Here is a 19,046-nt window from a genome sequence, read left to right as displayed (position 1 = left end):
AGCCCCCGGCTGCGGCTGCTCCTCCTCCCGGTCGCAGCGTCTCGGCGGCCTCCGCCCGATGCTGGCGGAGCTCGGGGTCTCGGCGGCGGCGTTGTGAGCGCTCCGGCCGGGCCGCCGCCGCCATGTCCGGCGTGGTGCGTACCCTGAGCCGCTGCCTGCTGCCGGCCGAGGCCGCGGGCCGCGCCGGGGAGCAGCCGCGGAGGGACGGCAAGGAGCGGAGCCGCGATGCGGAGCGGGAGGCGCGGCGGCGCAGCCGGGAGATCGACGCGATGCTGGCCCGGGAGCGGCGCGCCGTGCGCCGCCTCGTCAAGATCCTGCTGCTGGGCGCCGGCGAGAGCGGCAAGTCCACCTTCCTCAAGCAGATGCGGATCATCCACGGCCGCGAGTTCGACCAGAAAGCGCTGCTGGAGTTCCGGGCCACCATCTACGAGAACATCCTCAAGGTGAGGGGCGGCGGAGGGGGGATGGAGGCCGGCGCCGGCACATCCCGCAGCGCCGGGAGCTTGGGCCGTGCCCCGAGCCGCCGTCGGGAAAGGATGTGAGCGCTCGGCCGGGGCGGCGGCTGCGCCCCCCGCCTGCCCCGCCGCGGCTCTCGGTGCTCCCTCCTCCCGGGAAGGGGTCTCGGTGCAGGTGTTTCGGAGGGCGGGGACCTTTGTGCTGCGGGGGGCCGGGGGATGTGGGCTCCGGCGTTACCCGGCTGAAAGCTTCCAGGAAAAAGGCTCAAAGAAAATTTCCCTGCAAAGGGGATTGAGAAAAGCTTTGTGGAAACGCAGAGGAAAGAGGATATAGGTGTGGCCTGCCTTCTGGAAAAAACATTATGAGAGCATCCTCGAAGTCGGAATTGGAGAAACTTCAAGGTTTGAAGAAATTAGGAGGAATTTCTCTACTTTTGCAAAGTATCCCCAGTCTGCGTACCTCGAGATGGGACAAGAAAGGGGTCCTTGTACGGATGCTGTGGCTGCAAGTGGTTGTTCCTTGGTACATTTTCAGAAATGGGGGAGTGGAGGCCCGCAGAGTTGGGCAGTGTGGGCCGTTATCAAACCTAGAGCTGAAAGGGAAATAACTTTAGTTTAGTGCCTTTGCAGGAAAGTTTTTGTTCAGTGTGTGTGCAGGCTTTATAGTGCTGGCAGCGTATTTCTGTATTGACTGGAGAATATAAAACCTGCTGGGAGAGCCTTTGGTCTACAGACCCATATTTCCCAAATTAGGGAAGATCAACCTTGGCAAATACTGTTTCTTTCAGGGTTACAAGCTTTGATGTCCTGTGCAGGTAGAAGTGATCACATTTCAGAAAATACCTGAAGATACGTAAAAAGCTCACTCAGGAGTGTCTCTCTCTTCATCTTCATAATCTTTCCCTAAAAGAAATGCTGCTTTCCTGCCTATATTTTTCTGTAGGACTGTCTCCATTCTTTTGCGGGCATGGATTTGTGAGGTTATGTGAGATTTCATACAAAGTTAAAGGAAAGGGAACTGTGCAAGTTAAAGATAACGAGTTACTTTTGAGTTTCCAGGTTTGTGTTTAAATAGAAGCTTTATGTGCACTTAATAAGTGCATGCATACAATGACTCTTGTTTCTAAGAATGCTGCTAGTCCATAAAGGGCTTTCACTTCTGTTAATGAACGGGAAAATTGTTGTCTAATTTTCTTTTCCTTTTTTTTTTTTTTGTCCATTTTCAGGCTGGAGCCCATTAACTGCATGAAAGTTGAAATTCAGAAACTTCTCTCTGATTGTAGCTATGTGAGCAAAGAGAGTGTTACAATTTTTTTAAATCTATATGCCTAGAAATAAGGAGTCTTATTTTAGGTCTTAATGCTTATTGTGGTCCTGCCTGTGATTTATTTTTTACTGCTACTAGTTTCAAGTAGTAGAAAAAGCTTTTAGGGAAGCAGTTTGTGAAAATGGAAAAATCTGAGACTCCTTCCTTTTTAAGTTGTCTAAGCAGTAGCAGTTATGGTAAAATGATGTAATATTTTATGTATGCAGAAGGTGTAGAGCTTTCAGCAGTAGAACTTAGTGTGCTTTGGAAAGGAAAGTGTCTCCTTGTAGTAGGGGAGGCAGAGTCACACACTTGAACCACTTGTTTGCTGGATGGCTCTGGGCAGATTTGCAGAATTCAAAGTAGAATCTGGGTCCTCAAGGTAGCAGTCAGGTGTTCTGATAGTTAACAGCACTTCTTGGACTATGTCAGTTGAATCTTTTAAACTCTTTTAATCCTGAAAATAAAATTTGGAAGTAATTTTAAAGTGAGTTAATATGGTTCAGCGGATCGATTGCTCTTTTGGCCTTGTAGATGGTGATTTGGGAGTGTTAAGGTTAGGTTAGGGCTCTCCTCTTGGTACAGGTCAGACTCTTCCTTTCCTTGCTTTTCCAGATGACACAGGTGGCTCTTGCATATAAGAATACAGTTTACACTCCCCCCATAAATTTTTGGGGAATAGCTTGGGAATAGTAACTGTGGAAAAAGTAGGCAGAAGGAGGGAGAACAAACAAAGGGAACTAGAAGAGTTTTCTGGTGGGAAGGCAGTAGATGTTTTGTTTGCATTTTTGCTCGTCAGGAAGAAACCTGATAACACCTTGATATTCTGCCATACTCATCAGGAAGAAATCAAATACCAAGACAGAATAACGGCTTTCAAAACAGAGTGATGTTGTCAGTGCATTTATTTTAGGGTAATTGTGTAATACTCGCTTGCATTAAACTTTGTTCTGTAGATAAACATCTAGTATTTAAAGTAAACTTACTTAGCTTCTTTGACAAAATAAATTGTCAAGTGCACGTGATTGCTGCTCTTTCTGTAACAGTGTTTAGACTACAGGTTCTTTTTACTTTTTCAGGAAGTTCCATGATCACCCACTACGACTTAACGAAGCCAAGATCACCATGTGTTTAGCTGACAGTAAAAGATTTCGGATGAATTTTTATCATACCGTATGTGGACAAAGCGAAGTGGAAATGATCCTATCAAGTAGCATATAAATCTGTGTGACATTGTCAAGTACAGCTGCAGCAACCTTAGCCCCTTTTTCCACACAGTCCTCAGCATGATCAAACAATGGTCCTGCTAAGCTTCTGCAACACTGAGATCTGAGTTAGAAATGCAGTGTAAATCTCTGGGATTAAATGGTAAATTTTCATTTTCCAGCCATGACTAAACTCTGAAGGAGGAGCATTCCTACTCTCTTTAACAGTGCTGGATATTTCTAAAATGCTTATTGCAGTAGTGTTTAGGCAACTGTACAGCTTATGGAGAATGAAGAAACTGATTCAGAGAACACAATGTGAAACCTCTTTGAAAATAACAGTGCTGAGTGTAATTTGACATTAGTGTCAGCTTCCACTTTATTTTGAGTTTTCACCTTGCTTTTCTGATATCATCTTAATGCTGCGTTCTTTGCTTACCCTGTTCTCTCTGGTTCTCATCTCCCATTTTGGGGAAACCCTAGTTAGAAACAAAATGCTGAAGTAAAATAAACCTATGATACAGAATTTACTTTTCCATTTAGTACAGGTGATGGTTCAGGGCCTTGCTAGCTTTTTCTGGCATTTGTGGGATGGTATTCAAATACAGGAGTTTTGCTTTGGTTTAAGGTAAATAGTCATCGGTTAACTCGGGTTTTGCTTGTTAATCAAGGCTAAGTTTCAAAGTAGCTTTTTGGAACTTTTGATGATGGAAGTGAAAAGCAGTAGTGTTAATGTCCTGGTATGAGTACACAGGCTTCAGGACTTCAGCACACCCACCTGGAAAAGGAAAGTGCCTAGGACAGGGCTGTCTGGCTGCTGAGGCGTGAATTTTAAGGTGACTCCTGGCTATGCAGAGAAACTTGGAAAACTTTCATGTACCTTAAATTTCAAGTCTTAGCAGTGTGTGGTGGTATTACATGAGTATTTTGATGCTTTTCAACTGTGGCTACAGGAGTCTTTTGATACCTTCCATCCAAAACAGATGGGTTGGCCTTGCTACTCTACTTGGTTCCTTTGATAAAAGTTAAAGAGCTCAGATACTCAACGAGTCACAACTCTGATGTTCCTTGTCTAAATGTATTTTTGTTTCAAGTATGTGAATATCATGCTGCTTAAAAAAACCTGGTTTAGTTGCATAAGAAAATAATTAAAGCAATCTACAAGCACCAGAGTGGTACTTGCACCAGCTTGTTTAGGAGATTTCGATCTGAAGAGAGAAAAAGTTCAGCTTTTAAAAGCCTGAAGTATAATCTGTTGAGCTCTTTTGGTAATGTTAGTTTTCTTGTTGAGAATGGAAAGACCAGCTCAAGGTTTCAATACATCCATGAGTGTTTTCTTGTTGTTTGTGGCTTGAGCTGTAATGATTGACTGTGGAATTGAAAAGCCTGGAATTGCAGAGGGAAGGACTGCAGAGGAAGTTATGTGTAATTTCATTTCTGAGCTCTGAGTGGGGAAAAAACAAGGAAAGATTCTGAACACGAAAGATCTTTCAGGAACAGTCCTTTGGGACTTTTGAGTGCAGCTGCAATACATGAGGGGATACCTGAGAGCATTTCTCCTTGATAGCAGGAATATAAGTGGCAGTAAAGCAAAGTAAGTGGCTTGTGCTGAAGGCAGTTTTAAGAATAACTTTAGACTTCTGCAATTAATACTAAATCTGGACTGTTGCTGGGACTCTGTGTACCTTGAATTTACTTAAGTTGTGTTTATGGTGGCTGAAGTAAGGTGGTTGTACCTCCTGTCGTCAACAAACAAACCAAGAAAACTCTTTTGCAACCTTCAGGTTTCAGCCAGGTACAGATGCAAACTCTGGGATATGGAAACAGATTATTCCTCAGTTTGTTTGGGAGCTACACTTGAAAGTGACCAAGTTACTGCTCATTTATAATGTAAGCATATTTCTTCCAGTAGCCTAAAAACTCAGGGGGAATACATCATGTAAAACCCAGTTACTCTTAAAATTACCTTTACTCCACACTTCCCTGGGTTTACATGCAAATGAATTTGGAAGCCCATTAGGAGGTGATGATGGTGACACTCCATTTGTTACTTCAGAGCTGTGATCCAGCTGTTTGAGTAGTTGGTCTCAGGACAGTGTCAATCTCCTTTCTGCTGGAACAGCCTCTTCTCAGAGGAATGGCAGGGAGAGTGTAGGAACTGTGGTTAATTAGAACCTTTTCCTTTAAATTTAATATAGAAGTGCTAAAGTTCTGTAATAGAACAGCTTTTTAATTCTGATTATCTCTGCTCTGAGCTTATTCTATTAAGAAAAATAATATTCACTAAATTATGTAGAAAAGACAAAAACCCCTGATGAGTCTTGTTGATCTTGTTGTTCTGGGTTCATTTAATCAATGCACCTCTTACTAACTTCTAGTTAGTATTTTCCAGTATTTTCTATGTCTTAAATGTAAATTCTATCAACTCTGGTGGTCCCATTGCATTTGGGGTGTCTCTTGGTTGGGCTAGGAGACAGCAGTCTCTCTTCATTATGGCAGATACTGGAAGAGGAGTAATGATCAGTAGCAAATGATAACTATTCATAGTTGTTCCAAAATGGAGCTCACAATGCTCTTGAGATGTAGTCATTAGTATTGCAGAACATGACTTAGTCCCTGGAGACTGCAGGCACATACTTTGATGTCTTCCAGACAAAAGTTTAGTCACTGGAGTGACTAAATTTGGGAGGTTACATTATATTCACTTGGTTGACTATACATGTATTTTTCTAATTAGTTTGGAAACAGTGTTGGCAAAAAAATTAGCAAATTGTGCTGTTAAAAATGTTTGCAGGAAAACTTCGGAGCAAGCCCTAGTGCACGTTGTCTGAAAAAGTAAGTTCAGTGCAAATTCCAACATGGAAAAAGCTGAAAAAAATTGGAGGCTGCAGAGTTTCCAAATGAGTTTCCACCACTTGCCTGGGATTTTTCAGCCTAGCGAAGGTTGGGAGCTGGTCTCACCCTGGCACTGAAAGCCCTGTCTGAGCACGTGTGCTGGGTACTGAATCCATGAGGGCAGCATGGCAGGGATACGTTTGGAACTGCAGATGCTACTTGTTCTCTCTTAGAAAGCATGAACTGACCATGTGCTGATATTGGTGTGATGGTCTCAGGGCAAGCAGAAAGCTGGTCATACAAGTCTGAAAGCATTAACTGGGAACTTTTTGTGAGGTCCTGCACCAGTCGTCATCTCTGAGGTCATCCTCTGTCTACTCTGTGCTGAGTTACAAGTAAAGTTTGCACTGAGTATTTTCCTTCTGCTGCATTTATCGTCATTTTGCTGGGTTCAGTCAAAGACAAGGACTCTTTTCAGAGTTTCCAGACAAGCAGACATCGCTGCTGCTCCCAATCCAGAGACTCAGTGGCTAATCCAAATGTTTTTTAATATTTGTGTTCCTGTGGACGAGGTAAATGACACTTCCCCTTTGTTCTCATTTTTTATTTGTATGTTGGGCTGGAAGGTAGGTCATCTTTGCTGTTTGCCCTGCTCTCACCTGGGTGGTACTGGAATATGTGAGTGGTGAGAGGACATGCATAACTGGGGAGCCTTTTCGTTGTCTAACTGGGCCAACTGGTGCTGTTCCCACCCCTACCCTTGTGTCTCACCTCACAGCAAACTAATACAGGCAATGGAAATCACTTTTTATATAAATGACCAGGTTTTTAGTGATGTTTGCTCACTGGGTTGTGGGCTCAGGCAAATGACAAACTTATCAGGACAGGGTGGAACTCCACTGCCAGGAAAGACGTCCCTTTTGATGGTACCTTGTAGTTTGACTGTTCTGCAGTGTGAAACCTTATCCTGAATAACATTGGGTTCTCTACTACTGCTTGGCTGTAATGCTCCAAGGACATAGATCAAAGAAAAACTCTTTTAATGCTTTTATGATGGTGTGCTGTAAAAATCTGATTGTCGTGCTATCACTCTGTTTGTAGTAGGTCACCTTCTCTGCAGTGTTCCAGATGGCAATTTACAAACAGTGCATATGATTATATTTGCTAACTTTATTTTTAAAAATTGTGCAGCTGGACCTGTGTTCCTGTGGCTGCATCACCTTGTACTGTTCCTCTGGCTCCAAGGAATATCTGCAGGTTGAGGTGGGAGCAATCCTGTTGGCAGTAGCTCAGATTTATATTGGTCTCTGTGAGATGAGATCCCCAGACTTTTGCCAGTTCCTTGTCAACAACAGGAAAAGCACTCAGTAGGAAACAAGTTTGAATCTCCCTGTGCCTGCAGTGTTCCTGTTGCTTTGCAGCCATAGGAGAAGACAGCAGTGCCTGTTAGCTGTGACCTGGAGTCCCCCAGGCAGTACTCAGCAGGGATCAGCACTTCTCTCAGGACAATAAGGTCCATAACTGATACGTAGATGCTGGAGATTTTGGGGGTTGCTGTGAGGTTAAACAGTGTATTAATGGTCAAAGTGTAAAAAGTAGCTGCTGTAGTATTTCATGTGTAACAGTTACTGCTCGGTCTGTGATCTCAGACCCAGTAGCAGTTCCCTAAAATTATTTTGAGAAAATGCACTGTAGGAGACTCTTCTATTTGTATACAAACTCTGAGCAGGTTTGCATCTTCTCTCTGGACACTGACTGGAATAATCAGGTTTTTTGATCACTTGACTGCTGGTGTGTGCATGGAAGAACCTGGCTTTGCCTGTGAGTGAGTGCCCCCCAGACGTGTTGTGCCAATTCTGTGTATGGTGCTTAACTGAGGGGTGTTCACTTGGCCTCTGTGTTGGTCCATCTGGTCAAAGGTGTGAGGTTTTAAGGATGATGAATCCAAGTATTGGAGTATGTGAATAATTTAAAAAGTGAATGTTGTGTTTTATGAAGCGGTGTAAGTACAGATACAAGATGTGCTTAAATCATGCTGCTCTTTAGATACTGCAACACTTCTTTTCCTGTATGGGCAAATATCTCTGGCTTCGATTGACATTAGCTCGTGATAACCTTTCTAATAATTCCTACAAATTCATTTAATTATTATTTAAAAATACAAGAGAACCTGGATTTTTTTCAAAGCTAGGATGCTTTCAAGAGTAAAGGAGAAAAATTATATTTGAGCCGGTCCCAGTAATGAGCATTTGTGTAAATGCTCCTAAAGCCTTCCTACTGCTGGTGAGTAGCAAACATGCTCCAAACAGCTGTGTTGTGTCAGGCCAAGGAGCTCGGGCTTTGTCTATGACATGAAAAAACAACCCACAACCAAAAACGGGTACGAGCACAAGGCAATGTAATCCTTTGGTGTGCTCTTCCAGTTATTGGCAGCCTTTGGTTTTGGAAATTTCTTGAGCCAGGATTTGCATCTGGAATGTAATCGAATAGTCCTCTTTGGACTTTCCTTCTACCTATTTGTCTTCATGGCTTTTTGAGTCCATTTTTGCTTTTGGCCAACATCCTGTGTAAATGCATTTGTCTGGCCGGAGCTGTGTAGGTTTCTAGTTCAAATTGCTGTTTGATAAATCATATTTGTCTAGCAAGGGGAAGGAGAAAAACAGTCTTTGTCTATTTCCTTTCTGCAAGTGGTTTGTAATTTCTGTAAGTTTCTTGTATACTGTGCCTTAATTATCTTTTTTTGAATCTGTGGATTTCTAGATTTAATGTTTTCTTCTGTGTAAGATGCAATACTTCATGAAGTAGATCACATCACACTCTTGTTACATCTTTTTCTTCTACCCTGATTCCATTCAGGCTTTGTGCATGCCAGGGATTTATGCAGTGACTTGAATATATTAAAAATTATTAGGAAAGGAATGGAACAGAGAATTTCCTATTTTCTCCTCCCTAGCTGGTGCTTCCATTATGCTGCTGGTTTGCTATTTTCTAATGCCTGACACTATCCTTATCTGTGAGTTCTAATTCTATCCATCTGTGCTTATTCTGGGTCCTGCAGCATAAAAGCTTTAAATTAGTTGAAGTGTTCAGAAGTTTATTCCACATCTAAAGTTGTTGCTTCATTTTTTTTCCGTATTCCAAATTTGAAAACAGAATGGTAATTGATGGTGTTCAGCCTTATGAATGAAAGAGTGAATTGACATTTTCTATAGTAGCAGAAAATGAGAAAAACTGTCAGGAAAGGGGTAGGAAAAGTGTCTTGCTGGTGTTTCCAGTGAGAGGAAACCTTTCCTATGGTAGCTTGCTCTGCAGATTAATGAGGCAAGGATTATCAAATGCTCGATGAGGTTGCAAAATACAGTGTTACCAGTAAGTCTGAGATGCGAGAATAGCAGTACATAGGATCTAAATTTAGTGATTTCTCTGTTTCTCCTCATCTTTCTGACATCTGTTTGTAGCATTTATGGAACTGTTTTGTGGAGATGGAGAAATGTTAAGTTTAGATTCACTTTCTTGAGGATTTTGCTGAGTCACACTTCTAACTGCTAAGAGTTGGGAGGAAGAAACATTGACTATTTTACTCATTATGTAAAGCTTTTATTCCTGATGTGTTTTAGAGACACATCTTGAAGCAGATGTGTTCTAAAAAATTTGAGAGGTGCTGTTCCTGTGGGTGTGCACAGGACAGGATTCCTGCTAACCTCTATCCTGTTTTTTTATTTTCTTCATTCAGTGTGTGTCTGTTTGTCAGTGCTGATGCTGATGTCCTGCTACTGAATCACTTTGTCCCAGATCAGGCTCCACATGTGACTTGGTGGCAACACCTCTGTCTCTAGAGCACTGAGAGGAAGGTGCTGATGCCACGTGCTCCCCATGGGTGACCTTACAGTAGTTAATGCATTCCCACAGGGTCTGTGGGACCTAAGTTTAGTTCCTTCTCTTGCCTCAGGGAGGGTCAGACCTGCATTTCCAACGAGCAGCAGCCAGCAGATAAGTGACTATTCTGGGACTGGAGCAGTCTCTACGCCCTTGATTGAAACTGTTCTGTGGTTTTCTCCACACAAACAATGAAACTTTCCCTAATAACAAACAGTCTCTTGAGAACCTCTGTGTCTCCAGTGGGAGCTGGGAAAGTCAGAGTGATAGTGTGGGGAAGTGCACTTAGACTGAGGTCCCAGTGCTCTTTTATCCAAGCAGGAATTGTGCAGTCCTGCAGCCATTCCTTTGAGATGCTCTGCAGTGGCTGTGAGATGGAGAAGAGTTAAACCAGCCCCAGAGCTGGAGCTGAGCAGCTGGGGGAGATCCTGCAGAGCTTCGCCCAGGCAGGAGAAAGGTCAGAGCTGCGTGGGCTGGGAGCTCTGTGCGGGGCCCGGGGCAGTGTGGGGAGGTGGTGATCCGTGGGGGATGGTGATCCATGGGGAAGTGGCCAGGGAGATGGTGATCACTGTCCCCCCCACAGTGCTGACTCACCATTTTATACACACCAGTTCTCACTGAGCAAAGACAAACCTGGCATGAAACACCTAGAAATAACTGTGTACTGCTGGTCTCAAGTCACCACCATGCTCTGGAAAAATCTCCCGAGTTCTTGACTGGGCATAGCGGGGAGCTGACCCTGCCTTTCAGTTGCAGCCAAGATGGGGGTGTGTGCAAGGGATGGTTTGCAAAAGTGTCTGAAGCTGTGAGATGTCATGGAGGCATCTGCAATTCAGAGACAGAGCATTCTACATGGGTTTTTCATGCTTCTGTTTGTTAGTTCAAATAACGATCTAAAGACTTCTGTTAATAAAGGGATCAACTCTGCAACTTGGAATGAGAGTTGGCTTTTGGTCTGTATGATGGAGTTACTAAATAGTTATGTCTGGGATTTAAAGCAGCAGTTGGTAAATATATTTGATTTTAGTCTTTTTGTGGTATTGTGGAGATATATTCTCTACTTTATAAAAAGAAGTAACAATCAGTAGAGAATCATAAATATTTACATTTTTGGGAAGCTGCACTTCAGGAGCACTGTTGGGCAGTGACAACCACGACACTTTTCTTTGAATTCCTATTCTGTGACACTCCACTAAGTTGCTTCTCACTTCCCTCTCTAATCTTAGTTGCTATTGGGAAGTTGCTGTTGTGGTGATGCTAAAGGACTGGAGAGCAGAAAGGTTCAAGTGTTAAGAAAACATACATGCAGTCTTGATAGCTTAAAATATGCAGAAAGAGAGATCAGTCCAGTAATGTGGAGGCTTATGTGAATAGCTGTGGAAACAGAACTTCAGTTTTGGAGATTTTTTTATTTTATTTATTTTCATATCTCTAAATCCAAAGATCAACACAATGAGAAAAGTAATTCAATATAACCCACAGATTTTACTTGTGAACTCGATGGTACTTGAGATGCTGAGTCACCATTAGCAGTTCTATCCATTACTAAAATGGTGCTTGCTATTGAGAAATAAATATTGGCCATTGGAAGCTATTTACTGCAGGTGAAGTTGGATTCAAGACTGAAGCTTAGAATTTCCTTAACCTCATGTGTTTGGCTTGTTGCCATGAATATGAAATTAAGTTTCCATGAAAACTGCAAAAATGTGAAAATAAGCAGCTCAGTAATCCTGAATTGAAATGAGAACTAGGTAGGTTTGCTTCCAGATTTCTCTTGCAGTATTAGAGTAGCAAAACCTACCTGTCACACATTGCTTAGCAAATGTGTGGCAAGTTCAAAAAGTAAGCTGATTCTGAGGAAAACTGGATCTGCTTTCCTGAGCCTGGTAGCTTTGGAATCTATGCAGTATCTTCAGTCCTCTAATGCTCTTCTGATCTCCCTAATGCTTGAGAAAGCTGGGATGTCCTTTTTGGTGTCTAAAACCCAAATGCAAAGAAAAAGATGGAAGAACATGGTTTCAGGCATGGTGTTACTTTTAAAACTAGAGCTATGTTGATCACACGTTAGTTCCCAGACAGTTTTCTTAATTCCCAGACACTTTTCATACTCTCATTGATGTTTACTTTCATTATCTGTTGGTAGCACTGCTTGTTGCCATTAGCTGTTGCCGCTAATACTTTTTCCACCTGGGGAAATATTTTGTGGCTAAATTGCTTACAGAAGCAGGCTCTATCTTACTTCTGTTGGAGATGTTGCAATAAACAGTGTTTATGATTCTCTCCTGAGTTCAGTCTTACCAGAACAGTGTCAAAAAAATAATCTTCAAGTACCTTCAAGTCCTTGTTCTCTTACACTTTAATCTTTTTATCACTGACTTTCTTATCTGAATCATTCTTTAGGGCTGCAGGGTTCTGGTTGACGCACGGGACAAACTGGGGATCCCTTGGCAGTACACAGAGAATGAGAAGCACGGAATGTTTCTGATGGCCTTTGAAAACAAAGCTGGAATGCCCATCGAGCCTGCCACCTTCCAGCTCTATGTCCCTGCCCTGGGTGCGCTCTGGAGGGATTCGGGAATCAAGGAAGCCTTCAGCCGTCGGAGCGAGTATCAGCTGGTGAGTACATCCGTCTCTGTGGTGGGAGGAGAAAGTTCTGCTGTATAAATCTCGCCTCAGCTGAAAGACATCTTGCTACGTGCAAGATGGAGCCACCCTGTTAGCTGTTTGTAGGAGTGCTGTAAATCTGAGCACTTCAGCAGCAGAAACAAGTGGTAATTGGATCCAAACTTGAAAAACTACATGGCAGTAAGAGGGAGTGGAAAAGTGCATGACTGGATAAACTGGAAGAGCAAGAGAAACCAAAAAAGGCAGGAATTGGTTGAACTAAAAATATTTTAGCAGCTCAGTAGATCTGTTCATAGTAGGTCACTGATGAAGGCACACTTAATTTGTAACTTTCCAGTCCTGCCAGCCTGCACTGTATTGATACTGGCGAACTCTTCCTGCATGCAGCTCTTTTGAAGTGAATGCAACACCCATTCCGGCTGCTGCTCCCTGGCTGTTTCTTTTCATCCTGACGTCTGCAAGTGAAACTTGGATAAGCAACTGAAAGATGACAGAGTAAAAATGTGCTCTCTTCCCTGCTTTCTTGTTGGGTCTTCATGCTCTTGTGCCAAAATAGCTGCACTTCTGGTATGGGATATGTTTCTGACAGCTGTTCATAATCCACTCCTTTTTCTTCATATGTACAAGATGGAGAGGATTTTTTTTTTCTTCTCTTTTTCTTCCCTGTTTTGTGGAACAGGATACTGATCCAAACAACCTGGTAGCACAATTACTGTTATCATTGTTTAATTAGAGGGGTTAAAGGATAGAAACGTGGCTTTGTATAGTCTCCCTTAGACTCTCTCACAAGGGAAGTAGATACAGCTGAAGGAAAATGAGAACTAGAGAAATTGGATAGTGAAATTCTGATTATTCCCTGATGCTGCTTCTCTGTGTGGGTTCTCTAGTGTCTGATGCTGTAGTTAAACTCATGTTGCAGCCCTTGGGTACTTGTCTGTCTCCACTAATAAGATGCCTGTTTGAGTCTTGTTGTTGCATATCTTTGAAATCTGTCTCTGAAGTATCATGAGACTGCCAAATAGGTGAAGAATAAATGAAATGGTGAAGTAAAACTGTCACAGGATGATTGAATAAACCTCACTTCCTTAGGCTAAAAATGAAACAATTTCCATGTTACAGCACTGGGGGCGGGGGAAGGATGTGCAGGGGGAGAGAGGATGGATTAATTGTTCCATTATTCCTAGCGTCTGTAGACACAGGCTTTGCTGTTCTAAGCACTGTTCAAATGTGAAATATAGAGATGGTTTGTGCCACGGGGAACTTGAATTTACCATGAAACAACTGCTAAGAGAATCCAGTATAGTAAGCAATAGTGGCATCAGCAGCCTGTTAAGATTGTTTGTTTTTTATCCCTGGGAAATGCTGTGGTCAAGCATGGATTTTGTTTGTCGAGGGAGATTCAGATGGGGATCATGTGGGAGGTTCATTCCTGTGCTGGTTAGCAATAAAGTAGTATCAAACTGGGGAGGGGGGGAAAAGTCCCATTTGTTGAATAAATAGTGTTCCAAAAGTAGTAGGCCTACCTCTGCATTCCCTGGCTTAGAGGATTAAACAGGAAATACCAAAAAAATAAAAAAGCCCCAGAGAAACAAAGCAGAGAGGCATGCAAGTGATCATTTGATATGCTGTCATCTTCAACATTGTGCTACAGTTCCGTGGTGCATCCTTTTGGATGCCATTGATGGAACCTGTGTAGTGTTGCTGGAGCAGCTGGAGCTGCTTACCCTGTCAGTAGTGCAACCATGAGTGTCACGAAAACACTGTGACTCCATCCCAGTCCTGCACCTGTGGCACTGACAACGTGAAAATCTGGGTGCTGTTATTTTATTGTGCAGGCTGCATCACCAGGGGATTAGAAACTGCCTCAGTTGTAACTAGCAAAAAGCACTTGGCTGCATAAAAGGTTTTTAAATGTAGTACATTGGTCTCAAGGATACAAATGCTGCTTGGATTAAACAAATTATTAACACTGTAGTAACTTGAACAAGTTTCCATTGCTTCCTTCTCAGTTCAGTAGATGTCTGATTGCCTGAGTATATGGGAATAAGCAACTGTACTATTCCTTTTCAAAAAAAGTTTAAAACTACATAACATTTTAAAGAAAGAGGTGGTTTAAGGAGATGCCTAATTTGTAATTGCATATGATATGTATAAACCCATACCTTCATTTAGTTTAAACCCTTGCTGGATATAGACTTGTGTAAATAAATAGAAGCCAGATATAGTGGACTCTGAGAAAATAAATCTTTTCTGAACTGATTTTAACTCAGGCTAAAGAAAACCTCTGCATCAGCACTCTCTTTCTTCCCTAGTATAAGCGAGCTATTAAATGGAATATGCTGGGTTTAAACTGAATTTATTATCTTTAAAATAGTTCTTAAACCATCACCAAAATTTTGCAGCTTTACATTACTGTGATCTTTCTGAATGTGCCTTGACACTGTTTGAAAAAACAACCCCATTCAGCACTGGCATTTTCTTCACCCTGGTCTTGGCATCAACTGAACACCAGCTTCTTTTTAGTCATTGTTGTTACTTGGGCTTCAAAGCTGTAGGATTATTGGTCTGCTCTTGAATGCTCTGTTCCTCCAGGAAGTTGTGTGACTGTTAAAAAGTAAAACACGTTGGTTTGTTGACTAGAGCTGAAACTTGCAGTGTACAGGTGCCTTCCTATGGTCTGCAATGCCCAGCTCAGTGGCTGATTCAGCAGTAACAAACTTGTTGAAAGAAAACAGCTCTGACCATAACCCTGTGCAATCTCAAAGCTGCTTCTCTGGCACCAGAGAAGCTGCCTCTAGGCATTTGAGTGTTTTCTGCTTTATACTCAGTGCCTACAAGTGCTGGTTGTAAATCCCTGTCTGGGTCTTAGAGCGTTTCAGAAGTGAGTGGGTGGATTCTACAATAGCAGGCTGCTTTTTTTTTTTTGCTTTTGTCTTCCCAGCCTTTCTTAAAGCAGACTAACCAATTTTGCTTTCTTTTCACAAACATCAGCCTCTCGCTCTTCCCCTGCCCCAGCCAGTCCCCACCAACCCAAGTTCCTCTTTTCCTTGTATGGGAGCCAAGTAGTTTGGGGACAAAAGCTTCATTGTATGTTTGCTTCCATTGTCACGTCTGTCCTCGTTTTTTAACTACTGGAATAGGAATTCCTTTGTAATCAGAATGGGATTTTTCTCCCTTCTCGCCTGCCCTCATTATTCCCCCACCCCATTTTCTGTCTGTGTGTTAGAAGGGAATACATTGGTCACGAGTCTCCAAATGTCCTGTAACGATTGTTCTTAGGAGGGTGCCTGTGGTAGTTTGGGCAAGGGGCTGGAAATCCCCCATTAGCAGCAGGGGGAGACAAATCCCACTGGGAATGGTTTCTCGAGAAAGGGCCATGGGATTTCCAGCAGGATTTAGCTGCGAGGGTGGAAGCTTCTTCAGTTTGAGCCTAATGACAAGTACTTGGGTGTACTTGGGAGTTTGGGTGTGTGTATCTGCAGGCTCTTTTTCACCCATAAATGACATTTCCTTTTATGCTGTAAATGGTGGAGACCAAGGCCAAGATAGGAATTGCTTTGGTCATGTGGTTTCTGTTCCATTTTGTGGTTTGGGATTTTTTTTTTGGTTTTTTCCATCCTCTCAGGTCTCTAGTGTGAGAATGTGAGAAGCCATTCACTTCTTTAATGTGTCCAGAGCAAAAAGTATTGACACAAGGTTAGATACTCTTTTGACTTCTTGCAGCTTGGTGTGCTTGATGTCATTGTGGGTAAAGATGGGATAAATAGGGCTTGTAAGGGGAAAAAAAATTATATTTTTGTCACGGGCAGAACAGATGCATAGTGATGAGCAGATCTGCCAAGGCCATCATGTGGCTTCATCAGTTCTTAGAGCAAAATTGACATTGTTGATATAGAGAATATGTTCATGATCCGTCACCAGAATATCAATTGAAATTGTTGCTATTAATATTATTATTGACATTCACTGCACTGTTAAAAGACTTTCTGGTGTTTTAATAGCTTTTTTAAAAAGAAAAAATAAATGTCAGCATTAATGGGAAGTTGTGGTTCCTGAGAGGGAAGTAAGACTCTTGCAAATATAGACAAAAACCTTACTACTGTGTCCATAGCTATTTTTAGATGTGTGCACAGGGAATTGTATGGAACGCTTCCATTAATACTTCAAATACTGAGAGCCTCTGAAGCCTTGGATGTGGGAAGACTCTGGAAAATGTTTTAAAGACCCATTCTTTTATATTCATTCACCATTCTGTGTGTGTTTGAGGTAAGGGGGAATTGGGGGTATTTGTAATAGGACGTGGGTCACTCCCCTGAGAATTAGATGTGGAGTTTGTTGTTTTTCCTTTAAGCAGACCCTGGAATTGGTTAAATTCTGCCTGCCAGGACAGGCAGTGTGCTGGAACACTGCAGAGGGAACAGCTTGCTCCTTGGGGTAGGAGAGCTTTGTTGCTGCATTCTCCCCATGCAAGGAGCTGATGGCTTCAAAGCCTCACAGGCAGCCAGCTGTGTGCTCTGAGCAGTGTGGAGGGGAGGCACCAGTTACTCACACTAATTCGTGATTCAGAGTAGGCAAACTGTGGCTTAAATGTCTTTATTTTTGTACAGAAATGCTCGGTACAGCAGTGATGTAATCAGGAGTTGCGCTGTACATTGGCCCTGAGGCACTGGGAGATTTTGTGGCTGCATTTGACTGAAGCCAAGTGAATTGAGAGATGGGGCAGCAGAGAACTGACTTAATGTGAGAAGTAGGTGATTTTTGAAGTGACATATGCAACGAAATCTACAGCAATGGGCTGTATTTTGTGAGAGTTCTTCAGTGCACTGTAGCAGAGATTTCCTGAATCCTGAAGTATGGACTTTCCAACTGTTTATTTCTCTTCAAGATGCAATGGCAGAGTAGAGGCAGCCCTAAAAGCATGTTTCTGGGCAATTTGCTCTTTCAGCACATATGGCACAGCCCTGAAATGCAGGAGTACTTGTGCCTGGCATCGCTGTAAAACACTTGCTGATGCACTTGAGGAAATACCGAGTGTCAAATCAAGCCCATCTTATACAATTGGCTGTAACACAAAAATGAGCTCTTCTCTTTGCAAACTACTGTTTGAATATGAGCTTACACAAGAGACTCTGAATGTTGCCTATTCTGCAAGGATGATTTTTTTTTTTTCCCAGAGCCGTGAAACTCTCATATTTCATCAGTGAAATCCGCTGAGGCTTGACCAATGCTGGTGAGATATACAAAGGCAATAACCACACTGCTCAAAGGGCCAGCCTGGGAAATCTTGTTACCATTTAATGCATGTAATTGGGACTAGGCAGCAACTCTTTGCCAAATTACTTTTGAGCTCTGCGTGGGTATTTCCTAGCTTGCAGGACTCCTGTGAAACTAAATTATTTCTGGGAAGTTACGTGGTTTTTTGTTTTCTTTTCTAGATCTGGATGGGACATACCACTCTAACCCACAACATTTTTTACAAAACAAGGGATTGACAGTAGAGCTACAATGCAGAAACTCACGATTGCTGTTGCTGAGCCTTAATTTTTTGTATTGGCACACTATTAGTGCTGAAAGTCAAGTATATCTGTTTCTAACAATATTCTATGATTTATTTCTTTTTTAAAGCTAATTGTGAAGCTGTGGATGGTAAATAGGCTTGTCTGAAATACAGCTAGTACATGTAAGGAATGATAAGGCGGCTATATTTTATATATATATGTATAATACAATAATAGTCCCTTATAATCTGGTTTTATGTTAGAATTCTGAAACTTTGCCTTATCTGACAAGAGATGTTGTATTAACCCGAAAGATCACAGACTTGCAGACTTTATCAATGCAGCATGAATAATGCCCTGCTCTGGACTTGTACAGAAGGGAGAGTTAAGAAGATGTTTCTTAGTTAAATATCTGAGCAAGGTTTTAGGCCGGTGTCATGGCAATTAAGTGCCAGAGATCCAGATTTAAATTCTTAGTTCTAGTTCTGTTTCCAGTCCCAAGAGCTCCAAAGTTTATGGTCGGGTTATGGAGTCTGACTCATCTTTGTACAGCAGGAGAAGTTAATTGCTTGTTTAAGTGTAATACTGCAAAGCATGGTGGCTGCTCTGCAGCAGGAAGGATTAGCAGCTGGAGTCCCTGGCTTCTAATCCTGTCTCTATAACCAAATAGGAAAATTTTTTTCAGAGCAAGGTCTCAAGTAAGAACCCTCAAACAGAAATGGCATTTTGTTAAAGGAGGTGAAAGTTAGTGAGTTATAGTTTAGGTTTCATTAAAAATTGAGAGATAACAAAGCAACATGCAGCTGGAAACCTTCACACAAAATTCTGTGGATATTGGCTAAGGCTGTGGAGTTCATCCGTTTGCATCTGCAGAAGTTAAATCCTCAGTCTGCTATTATATTTGCAATATTCTAAAAATAAATGTTAAAATGAGATATGTTAATGGGCCTGCTGCCACCAGAGAGCTCCTGGAGCAGTGTGGGGTTTGGCTGTGCCAGTGTGTCTTGACAGTCAGGGATTCAGCCTGAGGACTGAGCTGGAGCAGGAGGCACAGTTGGAGATGTTGGCTGTCACCCACAGGAAGGAATGCTGCACTTGGTACTCTCAGTTTTGCTTTAAGTGCCATTGAACAAGAGGTGAGAAGAACTTGCATTTCAATTAGGCTGGATTCACAACCGTTTAGAGAATCACTGCGAGTCATTTTGAATTCTGGGAAAACCTGCTCTTGCAATATCTTTTCTCAGTG

General features: G+C 42.4%; 1 protein-coding gene across 1 annotated transcript in view; it reads left to right on the top strand.

The window, feature by feature from the left end:
- Nucleotides 1-6: 6 nt before the first annotated feature.
- GNA12 (G protein subunit alpha 12) overlaps nucleotides 7-19,046 on the top strand; it is a 41,338-nt gene continuing 22,298 nt past the window's right edge. Inside the window, exons 1-2 of the mRNA XM_042037038.1 lie at nucleotides 7-443; nucleotides 12,078-12,293. Coding sequence (XP_041892972.1) covers nucleotides 123-443; nucleotides 12,078-12,293 — 537 coding nt within the window. The 5' untranslated portion in view covers nucleotides 7-122. The remainder of the gene's footprint in view (nucleotides 444-12,077; nucleotides 12,294-19,046) is intronic.

This window comes from Corvus kubaryi, unplaced genomic scaffold (genome assembly GCF_017639235.1).
Source record: "Corvus kubaryi isolate FWS band 111438036 unplaced genomic scaffold, C.kubaryi_AGA036_p1.0 37387, whole genome shotgun sequence".
Lineage (NCBI taxonomy): Eukaryota > Metazoa > Chordata > Aves > Passeriformes > Corvidae > Corvus > Corvus kubaryi.
The sequence above is the reverse complement of the archived record's forward strand: the minus strand, read 5'-3'. Positions and strand labels throughout refer to the sequence as shown.